Source organism: Sardina pilchardus, chromosome 2 (assembly GCF_963854185.1).
Source record: "Sardina pilchardus chromosome 2, fSarPil1.1, whole genome shotgun sequence".
Classification (NCBI taxonomy): Eukaryota; Metazoa; Chordata; class Actinopteri; order Clupeiformes; family Clupeidae; genus Sardina; species Sardina pilchardus.
The window spans coordinates 32,572,512-32,593,591 of NC_084995.1; the positions used below are offsets into that span (position 1 = coordinate 32,572,512).

Genomic DNA, 21,080 nt, shown 5'->3' on the forward strand with positions numbered 1-21,080 from the left:
TATGTAAATGGGGTTTTACACAAATCCTGATACCCACATCGCCAGCACCTGATTCCAGACGATGTCTTGTGCACAGGGATTTAATCTTTTGAGAGTTGTGCAGACACTAGGATTCACAACTGAATGTAGCACATGTAATACCTTTCTTATCAATGTAGAATATCGGTATCACGCCATTTCAATCTATTGACATCCAAGAAAACAAACAACTTGATGATTGTGTGAGGTTAATAATAGTCGAATAAATGATAATATTTGAGACTAAATTGCTGCATTGGTAATAGTGATTTTAAAGATGTCCAATCACGTCAGACACGTCACAGTTATTGGTGATATTTATTATAAAAAAGTGAGATCCAACAGGTTTATTAATATTACTACATTCACTTAACCATATAACAGACATGCTTTTCAGTAGCAATCAGGCATTCCTTTAGGCACAATGCCATAATCTAGATTTTTCTAAAGGGCAATTATTAGTGTTTAAAAATCAGCTCAGCTTCATATTCGTCTGTGTTCATCAAAAGGCATTACATTTTCTATTCTGCGGGGTCAGACATACAGATGAAATAATAGATTAAAGATATTACATGTTTAATTCAAATCAATTTTAAAATCCCATGCGCAGAGAGACCCATCCAGAGCAATGTTTTGCCTGAGATGTCTTAGTGCTGTCCATGGAATCTTTGTTATTATGGCTCCTTGATTAGAGAAGATGGCATCACCTGGCTGTAGATACAAAATGGACAGGGCGTCTGTCCTAGTGTGGCCTTCAAAGACTCTTTTCCTTAGGAATACCATTCTTCTCATGTCCTCTACAAGGAATAACATGTAATAGGTTAATTCATTAAAAGGTTCATTTGTTGGGTTGTTATTGTAAGATGGGAGTTCTTCAGTTTTTCAGTCAATCAGTCAGCCAGTCAGTCAGTCAGTCAGTGAGTCAGTCAATGTATTGCTTCTATTAGTCAAGTCTCAAGACAGGAAATCTTATGTTCATGTCTATAAAGTAGGGTTCAGACCAAAGATTCCCGACCCGACGAGACGAGCTGCGACGTTCTAAAACCTTGCAACTGCGACTCAACGTCTTTAATGCTCTTGGACGGCTTGCGACAGCTTGCAACTACGTGCAACTTCTAATTCACACCACTGCAACTCGGTCTCGTCGCGTCGGGAATCTTTGGTGTGAATTGGGCTTCATAGTCCTTACTCTTGGTCTCTGAGGTCAGGATGGTCTGTGTCATACTCTGCCATGTTAAGCAGTCTGGCCTTCTCGTGCTCCTCCTCCTCATACTCTCGCACGTCCTTCATCTCCTTCATCTGTCCAGTCAACACCTTCACCATGAACAGCATAATGTACTACACAGAAAAAGAGGAAGCCTGTGAGATGAGATGGAAGAGGAAAACACACCAAACCAAATGTCTTCGACGGAGTCACAGAGTATAATGACTCTGTAATGCATTCTTTTGTAATATTCTTCTGAATGTAATTCCTCTGAAACCCAACACATTCCTAGTGGATCCACAGAGATATGGTGCAGAGGCAGAGGTAGAAAACTCCAGCTTCAGAAAGTAAAAGTCCAATCATGTATTTTGGTTCTATCTCTGCACTTAACACAGGCGATCTCATCAATTAGCTGCTCTCCCTGGCTGAAGAGTTGGGCTAATTAGAATCAGCTGCTTTAAGTGAATGGTTGGCACTGATACAGTATGTGGCAGGACTTTTGCTCTCTGAAGCTGGACTTTTCACCTCTGTGTAGAGGAAGAAGTGGTGGATAGACAGAATACTCACCAGAAACCAATAGAGATTCATAAGAAGGAGTGTGAAGAGGAGGGAGTTGAAGAAAAAATAAAAAGGGATGTTAGGGACAGACTCGAGACTGGCTATACAGGTGGCGTACAGCACTTTGAGAGGAAACCAGTAAAGGCGAAACCAAAACCTGCATGGAAGCACATGAGCGAGGGCACTCATAAAATCCACAGACACAAGAGCGAAAGTACAGGTAGAGAGAGAGAGACAGAGAGCAAGCACATAACATGCGTTTCCATTTGGACATCGAATAGGTGAATATAGTTGTGTACATCTGTGCATTAATAGACAGTCTTCAATACTGAGAATACTTTTTTTTCAAATCAAGCAAACTATTTTCCACTTTGTACCTTTGTACCTTGTAATTATAAACCTTCAAGCTCTGTGTTGAGGCTATGTTTTGCATATGTCCACAGATCGGCAGTGCTTCTATATAGAGCTTGATTTGTAAACTGCTTTGTGCAAGGTCTATCCAAAATAATCAAATAATGATATGACGGTGAAGAAATCAGTGTGCTGTCTAAACTGGACTGACTGACAGTTACAACCACTCACCAGGTGAAGCTGAAGCTGATGCAACCCACAGTGGAGATGATTTCATTGATGGACTTGTAGACCCAGCCACTGTTCCTTAAGTACACATTGAGTTTTGTGAACTCAAGCTGAATATCGTTGATGTCGTGAAGGAAGAGAACCAGCACTCCTATTTTATGGTACCTGGAAAAGGTGTACACAGAGAATGAAAATGCACTCTGTTTAAAAAACCTTTCCCTCTAAGTTTCCCACTTTGATTGTCTTTATGGCACTTGGTATTCTGATTTAGCTTTCTGTGCACCATTTTTTTTAAACACTTGTGAAACTGTTTCAGTACCCCTTCAAAAGTCTTCCTGAAAAGCTTGCTGACCTGAAAGCATAGGAGAATGTGATCAGCACCAGGGTGACCACATGGTGAATCACCATGACAACAGAGTCTCTCCTCCACACGTCCATGTAAAATGAAGCATATATGGAATGTCCATAGAAGCTGCCCTGGATCAGGTAGGCAATGGTGATGTCAATGGGGATGGGCATTCCACTTGTCCAGTCTACCACACACACAAAAAAAAACAGACAATAATGTCTTTGGCAAAATGTCTAAAGGCAAATTCACTATGCAGTTGACACGTTCATTCTTGGTCTTTAAAGAAAAAAGGACGATTAAGTTTCTCATTTTACTGTCACACTGAATGTAGTACTTTGTACTGGAGGAGTGAAAGCATACAATTCACACATCACCATGACAAAGGCTGCCCTATATAACTAGTGAGCGCTTACCCTGAAATACAGAACTGGGGTCCTGAAAGAAAGTGTATTCGGTGAGGAAGAGCAAATAGGCACTGTATGACCAGGAGGCCGAGTAGAAGAGGAACTTCCAAGCGCTCTCTGGCATCTTGACAGCATCTTTGGGTTTGAGGTGACACCACTGGGCAACTGGCTGCAGCACAGGGACACAAAGAGAAAAAAGGGACATTATCCAGCCAGGGGACGGAAAAGCCCAACTGGAAGGCTGGTTCAGGGGTGCAAGCAAAGTCGGCGTTTCAGTGGAATTGCAGAACTGCTGAAGACTCCAAACCCTGGAATTTGTCAGGGGTTTAACCTGTTCTAATATGATTTTCTTCCGGATTTGCGGCTTTTACTATCTTAATACTACACCAATGTATGCATACCACCATGGTGTTGTTTTTTACGATTCCTCACTGGTTTGAGAAAGAGCCCATTGGCATTCAGACAGAAGTTAATCTGTGAATAGAGTTGGCAAGGGTCTCTTTCCCCTCACTTCCCAAAGCATAATACCCACAAAGCGGGGACAGCACCACTGCTGCCCATGGTAACAAGTTGGCAGTTTTCAGTTGCCTTAGGAGGGGATGACAAGTAAGCAAATCCTGTCAAATACAGAAAGCCTGCACTAAAAAACTGATTGAAGTGAAACTCTTGGTGTGTGGGCAGTGCAGGATTATGTACACCTGTAGGCTATGTTACAAATATTTTGGTGACCATGTGTGTGTGTGTGTGTGTGTGTGTGTGTGTGGTGAGAGGGGAACCGAAATGGAGTCTTCTTCATTGTAAATTAATCGTAAAGTGACTTAAATTAGAGATGACGGATACATTATTTTATGCTGTGTAGTTAAAATAATGTACCCTATTTCACGTGGAGGTGAATTAACAATTCAATACAAACTGTGAACTCTCAATGAAATATAACAGCTCAAAATCAGTGGATTACCTGTAAAAGACATGTGGCAAGTTTACGTCTTGAAATCGTCCATAATACCGCACATAAACAGACAATGCCCACCTCCCTCCAGGTAAGGTAAGCATTGGTATGGAAAGTGCTCTTGGAGAGTTCAAGACCACAGTTGGTGCAGTCCCTCACAGCACCACGTACCACGTTGTATCCTCGTATTAACAGGTCGGCGTATCCTGGGGCTGGTAGTGTCCCACTGCTAATGACATCTGCACGGTTGTTGTCCATGTCACCACTCATTCACTATTTTGCAGCAGAAAATAATGCATTTATAATTTTCTAAAGCAGCGCACCAACTTTATGGCTGCGCCACCTCTCATCACTCCAACAGACGGCCTGCGTGATGGTTGAGTTTAAAATGATACCATTCCATGCGATTGTGAAAACATACAGACTAGAGAAGTTTTGGTCTTGCCTAAAATAATTAATTTAGGTCACCAATTGTCTGTGATGTCCCTGTCCCTGTACGCGTACGCTTATTATCATGCGACTCATTCCTTAAGCAATAAATTAATATCCAGAAATGTTTGCTGGTGCCAGGGTTGATCCATTCCTTGACATTCTGTTACATCTGTAAGTAAAAAATATTCCTTATAGCCAGAGGAATGTTGTTTCGCTGGCAATGTAGCCTTCTCCGTTGTACTGCCAAGCAGTGCGCGATACCCACAGTTCCTATGGCTGCCAGAGCAGCCTAACTATGTGTAGGTTTTGATGGCCCATTCAAAGTACATTCCGGTGTCACTCGAGATAAATCTATTAATCTATTGCAGCAGAAAGGCTCACCGTTTTGACATACATTATTTACCGATGTTTGCATAATTGAACGTTAAAGCTCCTACGCAATTTTCATGCGATTTCCTTCCACCTCTCACACAAATGTCTGAACTTAAAGCGACAGTACATTTTTGGCACAGTCATTTTCTAGATATTGGCTCATGTGACCTCATGTTGACATGGAGCTATTCTTAACATAACTTCGCCTCAGCTTCATGAAACCTGCTAAACAAACACCAGCCATTGTTGCTTTGCATATGACATATTATCAATTTTGAAGGCACAGTGCTTTACCAGAAGAGAACTGAAATTGTATTTAATCAATTCTGACCTGACTTTTAAGTCAGGTCATAATTGATTAAATAAAATTGCGTCTTGTAATTTCAAGGGATGATCACAGGTCACTGCCCTCTTGTCCTTTGATATTTAATCACAACAAGGCTTTCCTCTGACTTCTAAACACAGGCATCCCTGCAAAAAAAAAATGCTGGGTGATAGACACTGAAGGATGCTGGAGACATGATGAAAAATCTTGCTGAAATTGGTAAACTGCTAAAATAGCACTGCTTAAAGCAAGCTGCATATGTGCCTGAAGTCATCAGACATGTTTGATGCGGTTATAGCACATCTGAATACAGTGAACTTAACCCTTAAAACTGAGCACAGAATCTATCAGTCATGGAGAGACAACAGCACCACAAGCTCACCAGACATCCCGTGAAGAACATCACTTTTTAATGTCAGGAATGTTTAGTACATACATATATAATAAAAAAAATCACAATAAAGCATATTGTAATAGAAACTGTGACTTTGCCATGGTGGTAACACAACAGAACATGGATAGCAACCGCAGAGGTTCATATGGTGGTTCGCAAGACTGCAGTCCGCTTGCAATGTCCTTTTGGTGACGAATGTGACCGATGTCAAAATAGAAGTTCTGAGTGAAACGTAGCAGTTCAAGCAATAGGAGCATATTGCATAGCAAGCCTGTCAAATTCATTCTCCTATAGAGGGGACAGACGTAGGTAAACACACACATACAGACAGACAGACAGACAGACAGACAGACAGACAGACAGACAGACAGACAGAGAAAACAACACATATGAAAAAAATATTTTTAAATATTTTACAAAGTAAGTCATACAAAATGGATTAAATGCTATGGTGTCAACGATTCAATGCATCTTACAAATCATCTCATAACTTTCTCACCTTGGCAAAATAATCCTTGAGGAAAGGGTGTGTTCTATGAGCGTCTTTGAGCTGAGAAAGGTAGCGATTTGTGACCTGGATGAAAAAACACAGCATACTTAGAAACAACACTGATAACAAACAGAAACAGCTGGTCTAGTAAAAGAAAAAGTGTAAAGGGCCGAATCCCTTGAAAGGATAACTCAGGGTGCTTTTCGACCGATAGAGAACGCATTCCTGAACCGCTTCCGCACAGAATTCTTCTAACCTTGGTGCTCATCTAGTGAATCAGCCCACATTTGGGGCTGGGTGTTGAATGCAAAACAAAAGTTAATGTGATAATGATATGAACAGTTGTACTGTAAAAAGCTGTGTAAATTGCTAGTTAACATCTGTTGTGTAGTGCTTTGACTAGTTTTGTTTACTCATGGCAACAGTTGATATGGACAAAACCTCATGCTTTAGCCTTCTACCAGCTGAACGGTAGAATGACACGCCCAAGGATAAAAACAACTATTTTCTGGTTCAAGCTCCGAACCAAGGTCGAAATGCTCCGATTGGTTCGTGAACGGAAACGGTTCTCGGTCAGTGGAAAAAGGCTATCAGAGGGACATCAAAACATGCTCACCTCTGGTGGTTTTCCCAGATGCTGGGTCAACACAATGAGGTTGACCAGTGTCTCAGGGTGGCCGCTATCCTGCAGAGGGTTCAACACAGATAAGTCAGTAAAGATCAAATCTTCATTTACTCTATAATCATTTATTTTCATACACAGCGCCAACCACATTTATTGACACTCCGATAAAGTTATTTTAAAAAAGGAATAAAAAAGACAATCTTTTGCTAATTTATCTTAGACCCTTAATGAAAAGAACAAGCTGTTTTTTTTGTGTCAATTAATTTTGTGTCAAATGTGCCTTCACAATGACCTATACTTATCTCAACCCCCACAGTGAGGAGGACAGTAAGAGACAGAACATTCTACAAGGACCCATGTTGGAGCGTTACAGAAAAAAAACTCTCTTAGGGTCTTAGGGACCCAATGAATATGATTAATATTTCAGATTTAGACATTAATTGATAAAGAGGAACTTCAAACAGCATGACTCAGCAATGTGGTCGCCAATAATATTCCGGAGCATTGGTCACAACAGGCTGACCTTGTCCAGAGCGTCCTGAAGAACAGCCTCTGCCTCCTCCCACTTGTTCTGGGCCATGTGGCAAGCACCCTGGCCGTTCAAGAGGAGCAGTGTGGGAGAGTACTTCTCAGACATCTCCTGGAAGATGTAGAACGCGTCCTGCAGTTTCTCTCCTCCCTACGGAGAAATGGCAAGTAAGACATTTCCTACCTTGTTTCATCAACAGCCAAACTGAATGGGACACTATGCATTTGATGGGACTTAGGCGACCTAATCTAGACTGCACATTGCACTGGTGAGGGCCCCCCGTCTGTGAAGTAAGTACACACTCACAACGGCCAGATTGACCCAAGCTGTGGCCAGCTGAGTCAGGGTGGCGTCTTCATCCTGCTCCTGCATTTTCTTCAGCTCTTTCCTGTAGTCATGGACAAAGTTATATTGAGTAAATCCAATGTGGTTATTTTAGTTAGCAAAATGAAAACAACAACAACAACAACAAAAAAACATGAAGAGTTCAAGGGACCGTACCTTGCAAGGTCGACACGATCCAATGCCAACAACAGCTGAATAGTCATTGCCATGCTACAAAGGGAAAATACATCTCTTTACACTGAAGTGAACATCCAATTTGGTAATATTGTTCAGCATTAATAACTTAATGATGTGAATGAGTTGGTATACCACTCTAGGCTCTCCCCCTGGTGGAGAGTTCGTAGTGCTGCATCTGTGTTTGATTCATGGAAATAGATGGAGGCTGCCATAAGCAGAAAAGTAGTGTTGGCCACATCTACACTCTTGGCCATCTTTTTATCCAGCTCTGCTACAATAGCATCCCTGAAAAATGAACATATTTATATCAACATACTCAGTAACACTGTAACAGTAATAGCAGAATGCTGACAAGCTAACATTAGACAACCCTCACACAAAAATGACCCAGAAATGTAGCAATTATCAATATAAAACACAAAAGCTTTTCTGAAATGGTTGCATGCCTTCGCTAGAAGTATAAACACAGACATCTGCTATGAATGTCTCTAGCTGGGTCAATGATAACTCATGTCAACAATCATGTAAACTCAAGTAACATGGCAGTTGACCAACTGGATATAGCTATAATCCAACTGCATAGATAGGTAAATTATTGGCTTTACTATATTGGTGTGAAATACTGAACTATTTTTCTTTGATTCCTGTGGATTACCAGTTGTTCTTTTAAGATACACACTCTCATGGCACATCTGACGACAGTAAGAAGAGCAATGACTATATGGACGTTCTCTTGTGAAGCTAAATAACTTATTCTTTGTTAGTCTGGCGATCACCATAGCTCGAACAGATTGAACATTAGTCTGGGGAGTCTGTGCTTCATTTCTACTGCACAAGAGGCGTGATCAATGGGCATAGTTCAAATGACTCTGTACGCTTTTGGACAGTCCTTCTGGACGGGTGCGCCTTTTGGATAAGCTAGTTTGTGATTGGACCCAGAAGATGTGGACAGGAAGCAGGAGAGATACTACATATACAGTGCAGGTTTCCAGCCTGAGCTGAAGGGCGAAATCCAAAAACGCCGGCAGATCAGGCAGGGTTTACCCAGCATAATTCTCTCTCACACATATGACACAAAGCATGAAACTATGTCACTCAAGGTACAAACAGCCTTATTACTGTCCACAAATGGCTAGTATCGTTAAACAGCCTTACCTTTTGCCCACATTGGACAAGTAGTCTGCAAACATCCTCACAGCCTGCAGCTCCTCTGAGGAGCTGGGCTTGATGTCATCCATCACAACAGCATATTTTCTCTGAGAGGGACACAGAATCAACATTTGTTTAAGACAATTTCAAGATCAAAAATGCATACCACAACATGTGTGACCCAATAATAAGAGGATATCGAAACCGAGATCCTATGCATAGCCACTGACAGTAAAGAGCCTACTCCATTCATATGACCAAACCCTAATCAGTGATGACTCTCACCTGGGCGATGTATGCTCTGTATAAGAAGATGTCTCTCTCTGATTCCTTTTCCGGGCTTGATGGCTGCCAAATGAAATTATAGATAATAGTGATCACTATTAATCATTCTTCATCATAGTAAAGTCGTTGTACACACACGTACACACGTACACACACACACACACACACACACACAGAGACATGTCTGTTTAGCTATCGTTATGCTGCTATCCTGTCTTACCGTATTTAGATTCCCGCAGGTCACAATACATAAAACATACACGATAATACAAAACAAGACAGTACACCTAAAACCTCAGATGGTGATTAGAATAGATTATCGAACTAGATCGCCCCACTTTTCCATTTCAACATTGGGGGAAACAACGCACGGCATTTCCCTGCTAGGAGATGTGTCAGCTTCCCATTCTCATTCTCATGCTAGTACATAAAATGTATTCATGGAGAGTAACACTAACCTTTACTTTCTGAGCTTCGTTAATGCAGTGTTGATAACTTCCAATGTAAAAAGCATTTTTAACATCAAATAGCTCATCAACTTCACCCTGTTGTGACGCCATCTTGGTGAAACCAGGAAGGTACAGGAGACACGTCACTCTGTACACGTCGTCGCCGAAGTGCTTTGGTGGAATCTAGAAATAACACGGACATCACCGCCACCATGTGGTAAGGATGCCATATGCAAAAAGGTAAAGTAGCCTATCAAGACATTCTGACCCGATTTACCTACATTTTGGAGACTATTCAAACTTCTTTGCTTTTAAGATTCAAATATTAGGCCACAGTGGTTGGTTGCAGCTATTTCAAAGCGATTACCCAAATGCTTAAATAAAAACGTACACATTAATTACAGTCAACTGCCAACAAAACAGCTGTCTCTCACTGCCCGTCTGAAGTAGCCTAGCTTAGAACATATAGAGCAGCTCATATCCAACTACTCCAACAAATCAGCTACTACAACAAATTGACTTTCATGACATTATAGCCTATAGCCAGGTAGTTGTTGACCGTCCCTAACTGAGCCTGCATGCTCATGGCTTGGGGATCTTGAGAGCAAATATATCAAGATTGCTGACCAGTTCTAAGCCATTGCTAATGATCAGCTTTTATAACTCACTCCTCGTTTGCTCATCAAATATGTTAACAGCGCGTTAAATAAATGACCCCGACGTGATTTGAACACGCAACCTTCTGATCTGGAGTCAGACGCGCTACCGTTGCGCCACGAGGTCTGATTGGTAGTAGTGGACATTACAGGAATTATTCTGATGTTGTCATATTCTAATTTGATTGGTACACGCGTACGGATTAAAAACTTGAAACCACACAAACCATCATTTCAACATAATACTACTACGGACTAATAATATAGGCTACTATTATTTCAAAAAGGCAGTGGTTTGCAGGCTCCAGCCTAACGGTTGTGATAAATAGCCTGCTGGCTAGGATAATAATGGCTAGCCTATTATGAATAGGCCTAAGAATAGCAGCCTATACTAGCCTATAATAAAGCAAAAAGCTTTATCCGTATCCTTATTATTCTCATTCTCGTAAGGCTATATAAAAAAGTATAGTATAGCCTGGCATATATAAATACATATGTTTGATCTGATCATGTCGCACCAAAAGTAGCCCTATTGTTATCCTGTAAAAAAACAAAAAGAAAAGTAGGTTATATTTTTTTCCAATGAAACAATTATTGTGACCAAAGCGAAATCTCTTCTCAGAGTCTCCTAGCAGATAGGAGGGGGTAGGTGACATGGCTTTAGTTTAGCCCTCAAAAAAGTTGCTATTGGCCTAGTCTACTTGTAGCCTGTGCCAGAGCCTGTGCCAATGACAATGACACTGACAGCATGCAGCCAGCATGAGCGCCACTTCAGCAGGTGATCTGGCTACCAGTAGGTGGAGTAATGGTGTGAAATGAGGAAGGGCAGGAGGCGAGGCTTGTACCATTGATCCATTTCCCTCCCTCTAGTGGCGCACACAGTCAGCCTAGTGCCAATCATGTCGAGGAGTGGCGATTGGCGAGGGAGAGTTGTTGGCAAAATGACACTTGACATTTGCTTTAGCTGGATCCATTCAGTGTTCCTGAAATACATAGGATACAGTCACACAACAAGCTTTCATGCTAGCCCTGTTCAGTTGTTTGATATAAAATCTTACTGTAAAACCGACGAGATGACTTGATCACAATATTGTCTGGCCCTCGTTGGTCATTTCTGGGACTAGTGATGAGAGGGTCAACACCTGCATCCACCTGTCAGAGTCAATCTGCCTGCCCCAACCATACAAATATTAATGAGCAAAACTCAACCTGACCCAAAGAAAAACTATAGGGGCAGATTCTAGTGTTTGGATAAAGGAGGAGTTTAAAAAAAAACAACAACAACAAAAAATAGTTGTGCACTCAAGGTGTAGAAGGGAGAGACCATGCCTCCGGCTCCTTGACACATAGCTCCCATTTGTCAGCTAATTGACTCATTTTGGTAAAGAGAATGGGAAGTAATGCTGCTTTTGTTGGATAGATCCCAGCATGTCAGAGTTAAGAGTTACTTTAAATACATATCACCTATCCTCTTCGCCTATACACAAATTAAGTCATCTGCAACATTGGGTTGTCACTTTAGAAACATGCTGATGACATGGTCTTGGTGGCCCACCTGACAGATGAAAACAGATATTCCTCTATCTCAGGCATCTATGAGCCTGTAGCCCTATACAATTTTCATTGTGCGATAGACAGTAAAGTTATTTGAACCCTCTGAATCCTTGGATTAACAACCCTCCCCGGCAAAACCCCCAAAAGAAACCACTCATATGGCCGAGGGAAGACGGCGTTCTGAATGAGAAAGATTGACACTGGCTCACCATTTAATTTCTATTCTTGTCTTGAAATCATTGTACGTGCTTTGTTGAGCAATTTCATGAAATGAAGTTCACTTCCGTCCATTAGGAGAACTGTTATAATTTGACGCTTGACAAAGGTATTCTCTGAGCACGGAAAATGACTCTTTAGTGACATGAAATTAAAGGGATGATGGACTGGGTAGGGGCAACTCAGACCTGTTGCAGCCATTATTGCATTTAGCACAGCTCTACTGGGACGACAAGCATAAAATGCAAAATTACATTTGGATTGGATGGGTCTCTGGGAGCCATCCATTAATATACTCAAGAAGCAAGACAATTGCCTTGAAGGTAGAACACATAGCCATTGCCACACAGAGAAGATCCAGGTGAGGCAGAAAGGCAGGTGAAGGAGGCAGGAAGACTTACCACACAAGTCACCACAGCTTTAGCATGGGATGTTATGGAGGCTTTCTTTCCAACAACACACAGTTGCCATATGTTGTAAAGGGACGACAACAGTTCCTATGAGGTGACGACTGAATCATACCTACAGAATAACAATCGGACCTTGAGCAAAATTATGAAAGCTCCTCTTACCTTGTTTTTGCTTCTATTTCAGTCAACATTAAACTGCTCTCATCAAAGCCTGTAAGGACTTTTCACAGTAATACATCTTGACAGTCATTTCCGCACACTCATTGGCACAATTTCAGTGAAAAAAATGAAAAAATAAATGAAATAGTGCTGCAACTGTAGAGGACCAGGAATTATGGCCTTTTACTTAAGCCAGAAGAGTGCTTCATAGGGCCATTTGTGTGCATCAGCTGCTGAGCTAAAAGGAAAAACACCTCCATTGTGGCTGATAAAATAAAATCCTACCATTAATTCTCAGAAATAGCACTGGGGCTTCATTAAGGCGTCCATTTTCCACACCTGCTTCTCACTTTCTCCACTTTGACAAACTATTTGTGATAGTGTGTTTTTACAAAACAAAGTACTGATGTGAAAGTTTTAGCATTTTAGAATCAACAGGCAACAAAATTTGTCCTCATACTGGGAATAGCCATGAGATAACTTATACACCTTGAGGGACACTAAGGAGTTGCATTAGTGAGTAAGACTGGATTTGACATTTAGACTACACACTGACCATGACATTTTTGACCTTTAAAGAGATGAGACTGCCACTGGCTTTTGTCAATACTGCCAGCTGTGGAGAAGTTCTAACTCGTGTGGTCCATTACACATTAGGCATTAATGCAGCTTCTGCTTTCATGTGAGTGAGGAAAACGTACAACATATTACAGTGATGATGCATTGCAGGACCACATGACACACCATCAGGGGACTAAAAAAAACCCCAAACATGTAACACAAGATTTAGAATTCATTCCAGATTTAGGAAGCATATACTGCAGGGTACAAGACTGCCAGAATCAATAGCCCCTAAGTGGGAGTTAGTCATTCAACACACATGCCCAGCAAGGAATAGTTCAGGAGATGTAAATGAAGTATCAAGACCTTGAGGCTGGATTTGTTCACGCAAAAAGCACAAAGAATAATTCACTGACTGAGAAATGAAAGCCAAAGGGGCAAAACGGTTTGCATGGAACTCTGAAGATATTTGTCCAGGGCTAAATACCACCTGTCTGGAAACCCATGATGAACACAGTAGCACACATCACGTTGCCCACCAACATGTTCCGTATTATCAGCACATCTCACGTTATTCAGAATTCAGAGCGTGAATCCGCTAACAGCAATGCATGTGCTCCCATGGGCCTACACAGCATAACAGGCTAATTCACTAGCTAGTATTCCGTACATACCTGAAACCAATGTTATTTTCACTTTGTGTCTCTTGATAATGTTGCATGTACATCTCTAGATATCAATTATTTCAGTCCACAAATGGCCTTTTTACCATGCACATGATGTAGAAACAAACACACAGAAAAATACACCCCATAGCAAAAAACAAAGAGCAGCATGATGAACACAAGAACGGAGGTGGAGAATCCCAAGGGAGTGTCTAGGCCTACTTGCCTGAAGTAGCCCACAGTCATCTGTAGATTCAGAGACTAGCAAGCCCCATGTCTGCAAGCTGTTTCCTTATCTGATGATCATCATGGCAACCATACTGGTCAAAACAGTGCAAGTAAAGAGGCAGATTTTGCCAACAGGAGGATCATGCTGGCCCTTGGCCTGTTCCGATAGATCAATCGAAAAGGAACTCACCAGCAGTGGATCAGAGTGAATAATAAAATGTTGGTCTTGATTGCGTCTTCTGCACATACCAAACATGTAAACTGCATATCACTCTCTTTTCAGATTTTTCTGAACACACACACACACAAATATTGCGCTGTGATAGCGATACATCCATGATGCCGCATTGTAAACCTAGACATTTCTGTTGCACACTGATATACAGTATACATCTTACTGAACTTACTGTGTATTCATTATAATAATTCATAATCAACATAGTTCCTCAACGACTCAATTCCAGACTGAACCTCCCAACCTCAAATGTTGTGGGTGTGGCGTGGGTTACGCTGGCTTCCAGGCTACTGGAACACTGTATGGTATAATACAGTAATAATAGTCTGCATGTGGCAGTCTGCAGTAACTGTTAGGGAAATTCTACTGGTTTAAAGGAATGGATAACTTTGTCACTTTTCAGCGGAGGTGCAAAATATATTACAAACACATGTTGACTTCCTCCTTGTCAAGAAACAGTGAATAAATAGAACCTTGAGGCAGTGTGTTACAAAACAACCAACGTGGCACAATCTCTGATCAATTGATGGAAAAACCCACAAGTGCCATGTTTTCCTGAACACAGATCAATCTTTCATTTTCCCCATCGCACCACTGTGCAGTACACCCCAGCATGGGACTCAAACACAACAGCCTCCACAGCAGCACAGCCAGTCAATATGTCAAGACACAATTTATAATGACAAAAGAACAGAACAGCGAAGACATATTTCCTCACATTAACGGATGTTTCCCTGTATCACAAAAACTTGTATATGTATGTACAGCATCTATATGCACAGTGCAGTATAGTTGTACTGTATGTATGGTATAATGTAGCATTGTGTATGAATAACAATGCTGCTCTCACATGGCAACAATCGAAAAAAGCTCACATGGCAACCATAAAAAAAATCCCCTCCGATTATTGCTTGGTGAATAGCACACCATTTCTACACTGGTTTAGAGGACCAACGATGACTCAAGACAAGTCTTTACTGTGAGGGTATATGACCTGCTCCTCTGGGAACATTCAGAGACAGACATGTCTTTTCATCTCTAACTCAAAGGCATCTATTTTTTTTGCTTTCTTTTCATCAAGGGAGAACAATGGCTAGTTTAGAGGCTGTCTTTGAAAGGCAGCTCCTCAGCAAGAGGAGAGAATGTCTATTACAGTACATCCTACATGTACTCCCAGTTGCATTTCACCTCTTCTCATGGCGGTCAGGTTGGAGACTTTAAACGATGTGTCATTGTTGACAAGGACATTGCCATTGTTGACAAGGACTTTGGACATTGCCACTTTACATGTTGTCTAGTAACTGTGGTGTTCAATGATCTCTGGATCTATCATTTTCTTTCTTTCTTTAGCATATTTTACCAGGAGAGCCCCATTGACATTTTAATCTCTTTTTCAAGGGAGCCCTGGGACAGCAAATGTATAATAAGCTCTAAACAAAGAGTGTAACACATTTTAAAAGTAATTTTAAGTTTGATGTGTTATACTGAAGAATGATGACAAAGAATGATAACCACATGTTCTGGGCTTAATACACAAGCACATATAAACAGGCTGGTTTCACTATAGTGTTGATTTAAAGGCGCTCTTAAAGCTAGCTCTGATTTTAAGTATTTGCACCATGTACAAATTGTCACCCTAAAGCATTTCGGTATATCTGCTATATCTTTCAGCTTTGCTCTTTACAGACAACAAACTGTTACTTTAATAAATGCAGATGTTAGGAACAGCACATCTGACAGATCACCGTTTAAATACTTTTATTTTAAAGTCTGACAGTAACCAATGGTCTATGGCGACTGTAGTTTAAGCATGGACAGTTCTGTTAAGCCACAAAAAGAAGACTGTGATACACACTATACACAGCTCATAATTTTACATGTTTCCTAACCTACATATAGAGTCTATGATTTCCATCTGCGTATGCTGTATGTACTTCAGGTACCGATACGATCATCCATCCTGATCTAAAACTCACGGCTCGCCATGAGAAAGCAAAAAGATGAACTAACAGTAACATCATTTGTTTGTTTACACTTCAACTTCAATGGTAACCATCCTCCTGCAGCAAGACGACATTTTCTGTACAAATGTACCAACAGGAAAGTATCGATGTGCCGAATGATTGGGACCAAAGAGTCTAGAGCGCTTCACTCTAAGATCTTTAATTGGGACCCCTGAATATTCCGGGCATGTGTGCTTCCTGGGTGTAAAAAGTGTTGAGAACCATTGAGGCCAAACGCTGTGTCTTATTGGTCACATTGGTTCAAATATTTATAAAGAAAAAGATTTGTAGCGATAAAATCTCTTAGCTTCCAATAACAGTAGTCTAATTATAATAACAACTGTGCTATGATTACTTTTCTATCTTGCAGTAAACATTACGTTAATTTATAAAGAGGAAACATTATCTAAGAGATTTGATTCCTCTGTGTTTAAAAACATGTTGCTATGGTTACTGGGGAAGGTTCCACAGCGAGATGCTGACTGAACCAAACAGTTGGTCCTCCCTCTATTCTGTTGTGAAACAATGACTCAAAGCACAGGACAGATGATAAAGATTAAACATTTTCTAGTTCCATGTGATTCCTTTTGGTGTTGCTTAATCTGGATTTTTTCTTTTCTCAAAAAAGGGATTACAGATCCAAAGTATGTCACTTCAAATAGGCTACTGCCAAGATCACAGTTCTCTGCATTTTCTGAATGTGAGCTTTCTATGTGCATGCATTAGATAGTAGTTTTAACATCCAATGATGTTGCTGGTAGTTCATCTGTTAGCTTTACGAAGCTGAGATTGTTGTTCTGCACACACTAATAGCAGAATGCAGGCCTACTGATCAGACCTCCCCTTAAGGTATAGTTTACTCAGTGTCAAGAGGTGTTATGAGAGTGGGTGGGATGTTTTGCAGAGGTCCAAGTGAGTGTCACACAAAGAGGTCAACAAGGTCAAAAGCCAAGGTCACTGACTCCAGCAACAATCAATATTGTACTCTATCCCGAGAGAATCGTCTGTGGAGGTACTGTTAAGTGGTGTGGTATGGAATTTGCTGCTTAAAAGAAATCATGTAACATCCTTTGGTGGGTGAATGTGGGATCAATGAGGAAATCAAACCAAGACTGGTATGACTGTGTGTATTGTCATAGAGTTTGTGCATTTGCCATGTTTAGATTTTAGTGGTGTTACTCAAGTGTTGAAATAAACTCCTGATAAAATTGACTCAACTGGAGTAAAACTAGGAATAAGAAACAGAAGTGTTTGGAAATTCACACACAACATACAGTACAAAGCTTGTAGAGGTTAATGATGTAACCTCAAATCATCTACCCTAGACAATAGTTCCCACCCCTTAATCATCCATCTTTTGCATTCCCCTGCTCTCATTAGAACTCAAGAAACAAGTCGACCTGGTTTGTGCAAAACAGATCTAGTTTGTGTGGGACGTTTGTGCAAATTGACGGATCATTTAAGCCTGAGAAGACTGAACTGATCACACTAAAAAAAACAAGGAAACACACAGATGCAGAGCAGCAATGTTTTGCTAGACAGCCTGGAAACCATGGACCGCATTTTCACCTCAGCTATAGGAACCAATGGCAGGACGGGGGGACAGCAAGACGATGTCTAAGCAACACACTGAAGCTTGTGCTTTGGTTAAGAACCAATCCAGTTTTTGTTCAGATCTACACCCCTACCACTACTGAAAAATGTAAGGTTCATTTACCAAATGTTGTTTTGAAGTATTAACTCTACATATGTCATCTGGTATACTGTAGGCTAATTGATACCACTGGCAAGCTGGCCTATGAGTTATGCACATATTGTATACACATTTGATAGACATCTGTAGTGCCCAAAGCCTCAAATCTACGAGAAATTAATGTTTGGCTCCCAGACCACATCTCATTGACACAATTTATGAATGTGTATGATTCAGAAATGCATTCATACAATGCTGTTATGATATAAAGCTTAGATATTATGAAAACTTGTATGGGGTCCCATGCAGTTCCATGTATCATTTGATGGCTAACAACATATGACATACGATAATGAAGTCCTCAGTGCCAATACCATGATATTCAATGGCAAATTTATGTTTAAGGTCTGTTATACACGCTATTTCTTCACCATTTGTGCTTTAGAACATCATCTACTGTATATGTACAGGCCATCATTACTCATCTTGCTCTTGGCAGATTTATGAACAACACTGGACTCAGAACCCTCTGAATAGCTGATGTTTTTTCTTGTTGTTGACAACAGTTGCCCAGATAAAGCCTCTATTCTGTTAATTATCTGCCAATTAAGTAAAAAAAAAAAAAAAACCTTCTTTGTTCCTTTTTTTACAGGGATGAGAGTGGTGTCTTCAAAGGCAGTGAAATAAGAGGAATTTGTAGTGTGATCACCAACAATGGTAACATAATCAGATCTTTAATTAGAGATAAACCACTGAGCAATTTTCTCATTTGAAAGTGTGGGCAGATTTGCATGCTGCCGTATCCCTTTGCTAGTTATGCACACTCAACCACTGACAGTAATAGCACTATTGATGCTCCCCTTACAGAAGACAAAAAAGCATGGCACATGCCATTTCTCAATCATCTTGATAAAATTGACCTGGTTACTTAATAATAGAATAAATTACTAAATAAAAGATGTGCTCATAGACAGCGTCATTAGTTCTCTAAAGCTCCTATTTAAGAAAACTCTTCATCTACAAATGTAAGCTAAGGTTGGGCTACACCTTCAAATACCAATTTCCAGTGGCGTCACCAGCCGATTTTACCGGGGCTTCAGCCCGGGGTAATTTGAGCCGAGCCCGGGGTAATTTTTTCATCAGCCAGTTTCAAAATCAACCAGCATTTGCCTGGTGCTAAATGTTGAGCACCACTAGTAGTAGGCTAAGCAAGCTATCGATAGGCATCACAATACAACACTAGCTACACGTTTCTACATGGGCTAGCCCAGTGTTTCTCAATCTATGGGTATGGGTACCGGGCCGCGTATTACCATCGGGCCGCCTGCCGACCCGCCTTCTCCGAGAGACGCACCATGCGGCCGCGGCCGCACCCATTCTTTTCGGTCATATTGCTGCGAGATATTTTTGCACAGACATAATAGGCGTATCATATGAAACTACGTAACCTGGCCTTTCCAGTGGCACTAGCCACTAGTTTCTATGATAAACGGTTCGCGAGATACTTAGCGTTGAAGGTTACAGTTACATACAAAAATGAATGTCACAGTTCTGCGTCATACCCATTCTTCTCTGTGAAATATCTCATGATTTCGTTACTGCCCTATGGCAAACTGCATAGTTAATCACGAGAAATCCTTTTTTGAAATCACATCACATTTCTGCATTTTTTCATACCTCCCCATTTCCCCCACTTCAAAATAATTTATTTTTCCTATCAGAAGTTGTATTCAGACCCCTGTTTGTCATATAGCCATGGCAGATGCTTGATATGAATCGGTAGGACTATGTGTTGGTCTACACACATTCTGAGAGGAGCAGATGAGTGTAGGCTAGGCTTAAAAGTTCTCTGCTTAAACTTCGAAAAGGAAAATTGTATGTTTTGATTTAGACCTACAATAGGCTATATACTCAGACTCCTTGTCATCCACTGGTAGTACACTGTAGTGTGTCTCTGGATATTGTAAGCTTATGGGTAGTTGTAACAGCTATAGTCAGATAAGCCTAATTGTTCTCTCAGTGCTCTTCCTATAAGGCTATCTTGTGTTCCTTGTAAAAAATACAATGTAGGATTATAACATAATAGGCTACTGTAGATCCTCCATTGCCTTCTTCATTTCGCGCACCCCTTAAAAAAATTTCGGCGCGCGCATCGGCTCACATCCCAGGGGCAAAGCCCAGGTTGTCCTTAAAGTCTAGAAACGCCCCTGCCAATTTCATTGATAAAGTTGATGTGAGAAGTCTGCCATTGCTAAATGCTACAATCTAATTAAATAACATTTAGTTTAGTCAATCTGCAAGAATAGGCTACAGTATATTCTAGGCCTATGTGAACCTGGATGATTCTCTAAGCAAATCTGAGTTTGCTCTGCAAATCACCTCGAATCTCTGAATTACCAAAAACCCAGGAACCAATTCCAACTGCTTATCTGGCAGGGGTATACAATGACAGACAAATGAGTATGTTAAACGTTAAACTATGCACGCATATTTTCTTTGGAACTGTGTAAACTGCATTTAAAACCTTAGTTCTCAAGAAAGTGCATCGCACCATGGTTGTTCAACGACTGAGGTGTCTTAGAAACATACCCCTGGTGTTAGCCAGGCTACTACTATCATTACTTAGCTATCATTTGAACAGTCAAAACACAAACTCCTGTATGATATTGTCATAGTCAAGTCGTGATATATCAAGGTACTTCCTATATACAGTAATTGTATTTTTCACCCAAACTTGCTTCAGAAGAAACAGTATAGTACAAATGCTATCCCCATTATCAAGGTCTAGTGATGAACAGGATTAATAGATACAGGCCTTCGCTCACTGTTCACACATGTTGATACAAATCATTAGGTCTAGCCTGACACTATAGCAGTCTGGGCACGCTAAGCCTGCTAGTGCTGTCATCGGGTCAGAGCAGTCATGCAGAGTTGTGAAAAGTGATTGTTATGAATGTTAATAAATCAATGTGGCCCCATATAAAGATAAAATTAAAGGTAGGGTATGGGATTCTATTTCTTGGCCATTTTTGCAAAATCACTTGAAATCCTATTCCTAAACCACTTA

At 40.8% G+C, this 21,080-nt stretch overlaps 2 protein-coding genes and 1 non-coding gene across 3 annotated transcripts; all 3 read right to left on the reverse strand.

Moving 5' to 3' along the window:
• Nucleotides 1–230: 230 nt before the first annotated feature.
• LOC134102222 (ceramide synthase 1-like) lies at nucleotides 231–4,548 on the reverse strand. Its single transcript, XM_062556263.1, has 7 exons — nucleotides 4,071–4,548; nucleotides 3,122–3,281; nucleotides 2,712–2,892; nucleotides 2,363–2,524; nucleotides 1,790–1,937; nucleotides 1,208–1,356; nucleotides 231–815 (listed from the first exon to the last, which is right to left on the reverse strand). The coding sequence occupies exons 1-7, from the start codon at nucleotides 4,329–4,331 to the stop codon at nucleotides 773–775; spliced, it is 1,104 nt and encodes a 367-aa protein (XP_062412247.1). The 5' UTR covers nucleotides 4,332–4,548; the 3' UTR covers nucleotides 231–772.
• A 1,030-nt stretch (nucleotides 4,549–5,578) lies between these two features.
• cope (COPI coat complex subunit epsilon) lies at nucleotides 5,579–9,799 on the reverse strand. The gene is made up of 10 exons (XM_062527525.1): nucleotides 9,643–9,799; nucleotides 9,185–9,247; nucleotides 8,906–9,006; nucleotides 7,883–8,035; nucleotides 7,730–7,783; nucleotides 7,535–7,616; nucleotides 7,223–7,378; nucleotides 6,691–6,759; nucleotides 6,084–6,158; nucleotides 5,579–5,872 (listed from the first exon to the last, which is right to left on the reverse strand). The coding sequence occupies exons 1-10, from the start codon at nucleotides 9,742–9,744 to the stop codon at nucleotides 5,825–5,827; spliced, it is 903 nt and encodes a 300-aa protein (XP_062383509.1). The 5' UTR covers nucleotides 9,745–9,799; the 3' UTR covers nucleotides 5,579–5,824.
• A 545-nt stretch (nucleotides 9,800–10,344) lies between these two features.
• On the reverse strand, nucleotides 10,345–10,416 carry trnaw-cca (transfer RNA tryptophan (anticodon CCA)). The gene has a single exon. It is a non-coding gene; the product is annotated as a tRNA-Trp (tRNA).
• Nucleotides 10,417–21,080: the final 10,664 nt, after the last annotated feature.